Source organism: Sceloporus occidentalis, unplaced genomic scaffold (genome assembly GCF_023333645.1).
Source record: "Sceloporus occidentalis isolate IW3139 unplaced genomic scaffold, rSceOcc1.0.p SCAF_39, whole genome shotgun sequence".
Lineage (NCBI taxonomy): Eukaryota > Metazoa > Chordata > Lepidosauria > Squamata > Phrynosomatidae > Sceloporus > Sceloporus occidentalis.
In genome coordinates, this window is record NW_028317019.1 from 4,400,543 (window position 1) to 4,411,756 (window position 11,214).

Consider the following 11,214-nt stretch of genomic DNA (forward strand, 5'->3'; position numbering starts at 1 on the left):
CTCATTTTATACCATGCTTTAAGCAATGATCTTCTTATAACATGATGGTTAAAAGTATTGTTATCTTTTGGTTTTGTATACCACATATATGCATGTATACCAAGATCCAGGTTAGCTTTTTCTATATTCAAAAATTCTTATTTTCTAATTTGAACCATTCTTCTAACCATTTGAGACAAGCTGCATAATAATAATACAGCTTGAAGTTTGGTAAGTTACATTCCCCCTTGAAGCAAAGATCATTTACTAAGGGAACCATAACAGTTTCGACTCCGTATCCCATCTTGAAGCCAGAAATAGGTCCAGATAATCTGTTTCATCCAAGACCGCTTGGAGATGAAGAGCAACTGCCCTCAAAATTATGTTGGTTAGAAATGGAAGATGGGAGACCGGTCTGTAATTGTTCATGTCCAAGGGATCTAGGGAGGGCTTTTCCATAAACGGCTGTAACACTGCTTCTTTTAAACATGATGGAAAATAGCCCTAACTAAGAGATGCATCTATGATATATTTCAGGTGATATAAAAAGGGCAAGGGTTGGGAGGGCAAGTTCTCCTCTTCACACTTACAAGGAGCTTGTCCACATCCTCAGTACTCAGATTCAAATTGATCCAGTATGATCTTACTCATGGACACCTCACTTATAGCCTCCGCAATAATGCTGATGTCCAATTTGGCTCTTATCTGAGAGACATTATCTGTGAAATAGTCATTTAAAGCATCATAGTTAGCTGTGGAAGGCTCTAATAATGGGTTCCAGGAGGAAGGTGCCTGAAACAGGTCCCAAATCCCCCCCCCCCCCCGACATCAGCAGTCCCTTTATGCTTCTCTTCCTTTGGCACTTTCATTCCTTTCAGATGCCCCAAAGACCCCTTCTCAGCATGCGCAGGGATCGTAAGGCCTTTGCTGCTGCTGCTGCTGCTTATTCCACTGGCGGCCTTTGGAAGAAGGGAAGGACTATGGCCTTTTTTCCTTCCTTCTGGAATGGAGCCCAAGCTGCGGAGCTGGTCTCAGGAGGGAAAGGCTGGGAAGGCTCTGCTTTGTACATATAGCTCTGTCTCTCTGAGTATATATGTGTGTTTGCCTCTGTTTTTATGGCTGGGAATGGAGCTGAGGGCTGAGGAGAGAAGAAAGGGTACATTTTGTGCAAATGCAGAATTTCTGTACACCAATGAGTCCAGTGTGTTGAAACAACAAAAACTTTATTTCAAACACATAATCAGAAATTCAGTGTTTAAGTCAGAGCTGCCCTCCCCAAACCAAACATTAAAACCCCAAAACCTAAAACATCACACTCGTCCAAACCTGCCCCCCCTCCAATTCCCACAGTCTATGTCCCACAGATAACAAGGCCCCCTTTGCCATTCCCACAAACTAGCCCTTTCTGTTAATACCTGTCCCCAACTTTCTTCAGCCAACATCGAACAAATTCCAAATGCTATCATTCCCATAACTATTCTAACCAGCTGCAGCCAATCCCACCCCTCTGTTTAACTAACCTATTCCACCACCATGATCCCCACTCAAATTTATAAACGAAAGCAATAAGCTATAATAAAGGCAAATAAAACCTCAAAATAACAAAATATAATTGAAAAACATAAACAGGCATATGGACACACAAACCTAACACAGGAAATCACAAGGGCTTTTTCTTATCACCACAAGATTTAAAATATATTCTTTGTTTTGCTTCTTGATAAATATAATGTTAGTTCATTTCTGGAATTTGTGTGGCTTCTCTCCTGTGTGGACTCTCTGATGTACCAATAGGTATGACTTTGAAGAAAAACATTTCCCACAATGCTGGCATTTGTGTGGCTTCTCTCCTGTGTGGACTCTCTGATGTACCAATAGGTATGACTTTGAAGAAAAACATTTCCCACAATGCTGGCATTTGTGTGGCTTCTCTCCTGTGTGGACTCTCTGATGTGCCAATAGGTTTGACTTCGAAGAAAAACATTTCCCACAATGCAGGCATTTGTGTGGCTTCTCTCCCGTGTGGACTCTCTGATGTGTCACTAGGTTTGACTTCGAAGAAAAACATTTCCCACAATGCTGGCATTTGTTTGGGTTCTCTCCTGTGTGGGCTCTCTGATGTGCCAATAGGTATGACTTGGAAGAAAAACATTTCCCACAATCCTGGCATTTGTATGGCTTCTCTCCTGTGTGGACTCTCTGATGTGCCAATAGGTATGACTTGGAAGAAAAACATTTCCCACAATGCTGGCATTTGTGTGGCTTCTCTCCCGTGTGGACTCTCTGATGTGCCAATAGGTATGACTTGTAAGAAAAACATTTCCCACAATCCTGGCATTTGTATGGCTTCTCTCCTGTGTGGACTCTCTGATGTGCCAATAGGTGTGACTTGGAAGAAAAACATTTCCCACAATGCTGGCATTTGTTTGGGTTCTCTCCTGTGTGGGCTCTCTGATGTGCCAATAGGTATGACTTGGAAGAAAAACATTTCCAACAACGCTGGCATTTGTATGGCTTCTCTCCTGTGTGGACTCTCTCATGTGCCAATAGGTGTGACTTCCAAGAAAAACATTTCCCACAATGCTGGCATTTGTATGGCTTCTCTCCTGTGTGGAGTCTCTGATGTGTCACTAGGTGTGACTTTGAAACAAAACCTTTCCAACAACGCTGGCATTTGTATGGCTTCTCTCCTGTGTGGACTCTCTCATGTGCCAATAGGTATGACTTGGAAGAAAAACATTTCCAACAACGCTGGCATTTGTATGGCTTCTCTCCTGTGTGGACTCTCTCATGTGCCAATAGGTGTGACTTCCAAGAAAAACATTTCCCACAATGCTGGCATTTGTATGGCTTCTCTCCTGTGTGGACTCTCTCATGTGCCAATAGGTATGACTTGGAAGAAAAACATTTCCAACAACGCTGGCGTTTGTATGGCTTCTCTCCTGTGTGGACTCTCTCATGTGCCAATAGGTGTGACTTCCGAGAAAAACATTTCCCACAATGCTGGCATTTGTATGGCTTCTCTCCTGTGTGGACTCTCTGATGCATCACTAGGTTTGACTTCCAAGAAAAACATTTCCCGCAATGCTGGCATTTGTATGGATTCTCTCTTGTGTGGACTCTCTGATGCCTGACAAATTCTTCTGTAAAGGAGGACAATGACAGACAAGACTGAATCTCAGTGTTAAGAAAGGAAAGGGTTACCCCAAGATGGACAGGTTGCTTACCTGTAACGGTATTTCTTCGAGTGGTCATCTGCGAATACATACAAATGGGTTGTACTGCGCCTGCGCAGTGCCTTCGGAAACTTCTGGAATCACTAGGCAAAGTACACTTTGCAACATGTTGAAACTTTTTGGTGGTAACCCCGCCCATCCCCTATAAAGCCTCCGTTCCCGCTCTTTTCCCGTGTTCCGCAATTTTCCGCCGTGTAGGCGACAAAAAAAGAGCAAATCAGAGCAGGACACTGAGGGGAGGATGGGCGGGATTTGTATGTATTCGCAGATGACCACTCGAAGAAATACCGTTACAGGTAAGCAACCTGTCCTTCTTCTTCGTGGTCTCTGCGAATCATACAAATGGGTTGAGACTGGCAAGCTAAGGTCAGCGGAGGCGGGAGTGTCATGATACCTCAGTGAACCAATAAATTAATGGTCAATAAAGGATAACTGAACACAAGCATAAAAGTTGATGGTTTGTTTATATACTTGCCAAGAAATCCCACCTTATGAAACAAGCCCAAACGAGGGCATCCAACACCAAGCATTGAGTCCTTCGAAAATGCCAAGGTTTGTGCCGTCTGCATGGAACACAGTAGACAGCTAAACAAATCAATGTAGTCCTGATACCAACACAGCCCTCCCGAAAGCTGTATCCCTTTTTGCCCTAGTGTCCAACCTGTAGTGTTTAATAAAAGTCAAAGGTTGTGACCATACAGCAGCCTTACAAACGTCGTCCAAAGGAATACCAGACAGGAAGGCAGAAGAGGCCGCTACTGCCCTTGTGGCATGGGAGCGAATCCTGGTCGGCAAAGGCTTGCCCAAAAGCTCATAAGATAGGGCAATAGTACTAGAAACCCACTTAGAGAGTCTCTGAGCCGACACGGGCAGTCCTCTCTTCGGCCCCGAGTAGCACTGGAACAATCTCTCAGAGCGGCTCGAGTCCCTAGTTCTGTCCAGGTAAAAGGCTAGGGCCCTACGGACGTCCAGGGAGTGCAGGGCCCTCTCGGTATCGGTAGTCGGGCTCGGTGCCAGGGTAGGTAGAACAATATCCTGGCACATATGAAAGGTGGAAACAACCTTGGGTAAGAAGGTAATATCTGTCTTGAGAACTACCTTGTCCAAGTGAAATCTAAGGAAGGACTGGTCTCGGCGTAAGGCACAAAGCTCGCCCGCACGGCGGGCAGAAGTGATAGCCACCAGAAATACCGTTTTCCAGGTTAAAAGCCTAATGTCAGTGGTGGCTAGAGGCTCAAATGGTTTAGACTGTAAGGCCCCCAACACCGTCTCGAGGCTCCAAGCCGGAGTCGGCAAAGATACCTGAGGGTGTAAGTTATTGCATCCCCTCAGGAATCCCTTGACCAGGGGGTCCTTGAAAAAAGAAGGCTTGCCGTCAAACTGGAAGGAAGAGCAGATAGCGGACAGGTAGCACTTAACAGATGTGATACAGAGGCCCGCATCAATCAGGGACATCAGGAATTCCAGGACCACCGGTGTCGTCACCTGGGCTAGGGAGAGGTGTCTGTCAGACAGGAATCGAAGAAATCTGTTCCACTTAAGTCTATAGGACTTTTGGGTGGCCAGTTTTCGGGCAGCCAAGATGACATTCCGTACCGAGGCCGGTAGCTGGGCTAGGGATGGATTCTCCATGCCACCAGGGGAAGGGTCTCGATGTCCGGATGTCGAACCCGTCCTCCCTGAACCGTGAGGAGATCTGGCCTGGGCTCAAGCCGGAGAAAGTTGGCTCGAGAGAGGTGAAGAAGGCAAGGGAACCAGGGCTGTCCCGGCCACCAAGGCGTGATCAGGATCGCGTCGGCTGCATCTGAGACCATCTTGGAGACCGTCCTGGTAATCAACGGGAAGGGGGGAAAGGCGTAGAGTGCTATCCCCGACCATCGGAACCCGAACGCATCCCCGAGGGAGTCGTCGTCCGGCGTCCGGGAGCAGAACTGAGGACAATGGGAGTTGTACACGGTTGCAAACAGGTCTATCTGTGGGGTTCCCCATCAGGCAAAGAGGTCGTGTACAGTCTCTGGGTGGAGTCTCCACTCGTGGCATGACGAGGGGGACCTGCTTAGTAGGTCCGCATGCGAGTTCTGGGTGCCAGGTAAGTGTACTGCTTGAAGCAGAATGTCCCGGGCGATGCACCAGTCCCAAAGTCGGAGCGTGATGTCTAGGAGGGTGCGCGACCTGGTGCCTCCTTGTTTGTTCAGGTAGTACATCACCGTGGTGTTGTCTGTCCTGAGCTGGATGACCTTCCCCAACAGTGAGGACTCGAAAGCTTTTAGGGCCTTTTCCACTGCCAACAGTTCTAGCGCGTTGATGTGGAGTGCCCTCTCGTCTAGGGACCAGATGCCCTTGGCCCACAGGTCTAGGGTGTGGGCGCCCCATCCTTCTTCTGATGCATCCGTGGTCAACACCAACTCTGGCTGGGGCGGCCAAAAGGGCATGCCGACGCAGACGTTCTGGCAGTCGAGCCACCAACGGAGGGAGCGTATGACTGGTCTTGGTACGGTGAGTCTGCGGGAAGGGAGGTCTCTTTCCAGGTCGAAGACCGACAGGAACCACGACTGGAGCGGTCGAGAACAAAGTCTTGCCCACGGAGTGACGAATGTTGTTGATTCCATGTGGCCCAAAGCCACCTGGACGTCCCTGGCCATAACCCGCCTTCGGGTGGTGCACCTGCTGACGGCTCGGCACAAGGCCTGGAAACGGTCCGGGGGCAGGTATGCCGTACAACTGTCTGAGTTGAGGATGGACCCGATGAACCTTATCTGCTTGGTGGGGAGCAGTTGGGATTTTTCGAGATCGACCACCAGTCCCAGGTCTCGTAAGAGCTCGAGTGTCTCTGAGGTGTGCCGTTGCAGCTCTTGACGTGAAGGGGCCACGAAGAGCCAATCGTCCAGATACGGGAAGACCCTCATGCCGCGGCGATGTAGATGAGCTATCACGGGCGCCATGCACTTGGTGAAGATGCGAGGAGCTGTAGATAGGCCGAAGGGAAGGACGTTGTATCTGTAGGCGTCCGTCCCGACGGCGAACGCCAGGAACCTGCGGTGGGACTCCCGGATGCTGACATGGAAATAAGCGTCCTTTAAGTCGATCGTTGCAAACCACAGGTCCTGCTGCAACAGAGGTAGAATAGAAGCAAGCGTTACCATCCGAAAACGGCGATAAGACAGGTAAGCATTCAATTGTCTAAGGTCCAATATAGGCCTGACTCCTCCGTCAGGCTTCGGGACCGTAAAATAACGGGAGAAGAAACATCTAGGGATGTCGACGGGATCGACAGTGGAGATGGCGCCTTTGGCGAGAAGGGTGCGTACTTCGTCGAGAAGGGTGTCTGAGGGGTGTGTGGACAGGATAGCTCCAGTTGGTGGGAGCTCTTCAAATTCAAGGGCATAACCCCTACAGACGATGGTGAGGGCCCAAGAATTGGTGGTGATTGCGGCCCAGGTGTTAGAAAAAGGCCTCAGTCTGTCCAGGAAGGAAGGGACAGGAGAAACGACGGAGTACGCTGCGTCCCCTCAGTTTCTCTTCTTACTTGGGTCCGAATCTTGCCTCCTATAATTCTTTTTGTATTTGGGCCCCGACCGACGGCCCGAGGAGGAGGAAGACTGGGACGGAAAGCGCTGTCTGGCCTGATCCTGGCGCTGGAAAGGCCGATCCTATTGGTAGGGCCTCTGGCCCTGGCCATACCACTGGCGTACAGCAGTGAAGCGCTTGCGAGAAGATGACTGGGGGGAAGAAGACATACCGTGCTTCTTAGCCGCAGTTCTCATCCTATACTTGAAATTAAGCTTCTCATCGGTCTCGCGATGGAAGAGGCCGTCCTCGTCGAAGGGCATGTCCTCGATGGTGGAGCGAGCATTTTGGTTTAGGTCCGAAGACCGTAGCCAGGCATGTCTGCGGAGCGCTATGGCAGCCGCCATAGACTTAGCAGAACAGTCAGTGGCATGTCTGGCTGAGGTGATGAGCCACCCTCCAATCGAGTGGGCCTCGTCACGAACCTCCGATAGGATAGCCTGGGAGTCGTCAGGTAAGTCCGGTATGAGAGGGGAGACTTTCTCCATGAGCCACTGGATGTACGCGCCCATGCATGCGTTGTAATTTACCACTCTCATGCCCAACGCCGAAGAGAAGTAAGCCTTTTTAGCCAAGGCATCGATCTTCTTGGCCTCCTTGTCCGAGGGCATTAGGGAAGCCTTCGGGGTGGACGCACGTTGCGAGCCCTCAACAATGGCTGAATTTTGCTTGGGGTGGCCAAACAGCCAAGACGGGTTGGACGGTGAGATCCTATAGAGGGACTCGATCTTTCTGTTGTTAGATGCCGTGGATGCAGGGGCCTCCCAAGAGCGCCTGGCCAACTTCTCTAAGGAGGGAAGAAGAGGTATTGCTGGTGGGGTAGGCAGTCTACCATGGACTCGTCTCTCGATCGGGTCCGACGCTTCCTCCTCGGTCTGAGAGATTTTAATGTCCAGAGCATTGCTCATTTTAATAACGTGCTCTGCAAAGGTTCGGACGTCATCGGACGGGGAAACTGCACCCGGCTGGGCAAAATCCTGGTTGACCGACTGATAGTCATCGTCCCGGGAAGAGAGTGACTCGTGTCTTGGACGATAACGGACCTGGGAAGATGCCTCCTCATCCGACTCGAGGTTCACGACGTCCGGGTCAGTAGTGGCTTCCACGCGACGGGGTGAAAACGCCGATACCCTGGAGGGTCTAGAAGAGGCTCTCGGTCTGGGCCTCCGATCTCGGTGCTCGAGGAAGGACTCGACATCACCCTGAGGGACTAGTTTATAGTACCTGCCCGTTTCAGAGTCATAGTAATACTCAGGCTTAGGGTCTCTGGATGGGGACGGAGACACAACCCGACGTGTGCGGGTAGGCATCGGAGTCGGAGAGCGACGGTCATCCCTGGAGCCAGCAGGAGAAGCAGGTTCCGAGAGGAGTTGGACAGCCTCCTCACAAGTGTGACGGAAAGTGGGTAGAGGTCGGGTTCCCAAGGCTAGATCGAGGGGACAATCTGCACGGCTGGTATCCATGTCACGTGACTTGGAGGTTGAGGTCCTTGCCCTCTTGGCCGCCAGGCGCGGATCTGATGGTCGGGAGTCGGTATCCGACAGCCTACGGTCGGCATCCGAGCGCCTGCGTACGGTGTCGGAGCGGACTTCGGAGCGAACCTGAGGAGTGCCCTCCAGGTCTCGTTCTAACGAATGGTGTCGTCTTGGTGCTCGATGGTCGTCATCCAAGGATGAAGAACAGGGCCTCTTAGAGGAAACCTGGACTGCCGTTTGAGCTGGAGACTTAGTAGCTCCCGAAGACGTCAAGGTCTTGGTAGACGAAGGCCTCGAAGCGGAACCCGACTTCGGAGTGGTAGAAGTGGGTGCCTTCGGGACAGAGGACCTCGAGGCAGAGCCCTTATGGGAGCTCGAGTCCTTGTCGACGGTCCGGCTCTCCTTAGGGACCTTCTTATGTTTTTTGTCCTTCTTAGGAGGCTTGGAGACCTGTTCGGACGGCCCCTGGGACTCAGATGGAACATCCACGGCGAGGGCCGGCGGATCAACTGGTGGCGGCTGAGTCGGAGTCTCAGCAAGGGTCGGCAGGGGAGTCGCGGTCGAAGACGAAGCTCCCACAGAAGACATTGCCCCCGAAGTGAAGACTTTGGTATAAATCGCAGCCTTCAATCTGGTCTCCCGATTCTTCCTCGCTTGAGGAGTTAGAGACTTGCACAAAGCGCAAGAGGCTGGGACGTGAGTCTCCCCCAAACACAGAAGACAGGATGAATGGGGATCCTGGCCGGGAATCTTACCCCCACACACGGAGCACTTCTTAAAGGGCACCGATGGCATGATCCGAAGAGCGAAGTCAGACGGTCCGGTTGGTAACGAGCGAGGAACAAGCCGAGGGAGAGACAAGCGCGAGGTCAAAAACAGTCCGGGGTCTTAATAGCCAAAATCAGTGAAAGGGCAAGGCAGAGAAGAGTCAAAAAACGGTCCGAGGTCAATTTTCCAGTGATTCCTTATCCGAGAGAGAGAGCGAAGTTCCTAGTGGCAGCTAACGCGGCGGAAAAAAGGAACTGGGGAAAAGAGCGGGAACGGAGGCTTTATAGGGGATGGGCGGGGTTACCGCCAAAAAGTTTCAACATGTTGCAAAGTGTACTTTGCCTAGTGATTCCAGAAGTTTCCGAAGGCACTGCGCAGGCGCAGTACAACCCATTTGTATGATTCGCAGAGACCACGAAGAAGAATTAGCCCCACATTCATCCCTCCCTATTTGAGGTTAAATTAATAATGTTGGTGTGAGTGACCTGAGCATGACACTGTTCTGGATGCCCCAAATCCATATAATGACTGTATCTTTACTCAGAGCTACCAAAGAAGAAATTGAAGGGGAACTGTCATGAGGAAATCAGTAGAAGCAGATAGTCAGGCATTTGAAAAATATTCCAATATATATATGTAAAAATACTTTGATTGAAAAGTGGCATCATTTCCTGTGAGACTGCCATAGAGTGTTGAGTCAGAGCACATGGCATGATGCAAGCTAACTGCAGAGGATGCTTCATGCTGTGTGGCACCAGGAGATGCCTCACAACCAATACAGTATACAGCTCACATGTGGATTGATGTGGGTTGGAGTTGTGTGTACAAGAGATTGTGAAGTATAGGAAGGGCAATGAATTCAGCTTCCTTACCCACATAGGTCACATTTTTGTAATTCTCCATCATCACATAATTGTACATAAGTCTCTGCTTCTTTGTCAATAGTTTCCATTCATCCTCAGTGAAATATACCGCCACATCTGCAAAGGTCACCTGCAACAGAAAATAGCCCTCATTCAGAGAATGACTAAAAAAAAAAAAAAAAAAAGGGGGGGGGGGAGCACATGAAGCATCCCAAAAATTATTTGATCACCTAAGAATTTAGTCCAGGAAATAAACTTTAAATTCTGTCAGCAAGAAAAAAGCTACTGCCTTTGAAATCCAGTTTGTCTCAAATTCTTTCAATATAATATACAATATATTAATCAATATAATTTAGGCCATGGCTGGGATATTGATGATGGATTAGGATACTGACTGTCCCAACACATACAGTACATTTAGCCCACAAAGATTATAGTGGATTTAGCAATTTGTTGCCAAATTTCAGAGGCAAATGTAATTTTTAAAAAGCAGTTCTGGGGAGCACTGTGGGCTTGAGGGCCATGGGGCCACCCCCACTTTATATCCAGTGATATTCTCCCATATCACCCAATGTTTCACAGCTGGGAAAAACAAGACACATGTGGAAAAGGAAAACCAGAAAGTGGTGAAGATGGTCAAAGTTGTTTATGAGGAAGATCCCACAAGCGGGAAAGGGCACAGCAGTTTGCTTTTGCTTCAGACTCCTAGCAAAGGAAAGTCCCTGACCCTTTCTGTCTTCTCCTCTCCCGACTTTTGAGTGGATGGGGTGCAAACTCCTTTGCACACTTTATGCAGAAATTGAAGTGACTGAAGACGGGGGAAAGTAGTAATAGGAGGCAGAAACCAGAACATTTGAAAAGCCCCTGAAAAAGTGGGGTGACAGAGGATTAACCAGGACTGTCTCTGCCAAACTCCAACAGTATTTTATTTGCTTCCTTTCATAAATTGGCCCAGCAGTGACACAGACGACGCTAATAGGATAGTGACTCACCAAAGAGTTGTTGTTCCTGGGCAGCCTCTTTCTGTTGGAGCCCAACTTCTTCCGCTTGGCCTCTGTGTCGGCCATCAGGTGGGCAGAGGGTCCTGGTGGTCCTGCACTTGGGTCACTTCCAGCAAGAGAGGCCCAAAGCTGTGTCCAAGGGGGACGAGATGAGGTTCCTGAGAAAAGAGACCAGAGATTCAAAAAAGGACACAAATTGGATCTCCTATAAAGAATCAATGCAAACAGATAGAACTGGTTATAGAATAAAGACACGAGAAGATCCTAATGATCTTCTCGTGTCTTGATCTTTCATGGTTCTTTGGCAGACAATTAAAAAAGCTCT

General features: G+C 49.4%; 1 protein-coding gene across 1 annotated transcript; it reads right to left on the reverse strand.

The window, feature by feature from the left end:
- Window positions 1-1,631: 1,631 nt before the first annotated feature.
- Window positions 1,632-11,011, reverse strand: LOC149290443 (uncharacterized). Its single transcript, XM_089489276.1, has 3 exons — window positions 10,881-11,011; window positions 9,898-10,018; window positions 1,632-3,122 (listed from the first exon to the last, which is right to left on the reverse strand). The coding sequence occupies exons 1-3, from the start codon at window positions 10,953-10,955 to the stop codon at window positions 1,717-1,719; spliced, it is 1,602 nt and encodes a 533-aa protein (XP_089345402.1). The 5' UTR covers window positions 10,956-11,011; the 3' UTR covers window positions 1,632-1,716.
- Window positions 11,012-11,214: the final 203 nt, after the last annotated feature.

Excerpts from the sequence above, each read along its gene's own strand:
- LOC149290443 (XM_089489276.1), bottom strand. The coding sequence starts at position 10,955 with ATGGCCGACACAGAGGCCAAGCGGAAGAAGTTGGGCTCCAACAGAAAG. Across the intron at positions 10,019-10,880 it reads CCAGGAACAACAACTCTTTG|GTGACCTTTGCAGATGTGGC; the intron begins GTGAGTCACTAT and ends TTTCTGTTGCAG. Across the intron at positions 3,123-9,897 it reads CAAAAATGTGACCTATGTGG|AAGAATTTGTCAGGCATCAG; the intron begins GTAAGGAAGCTG and ends CCTCCTTTACAG.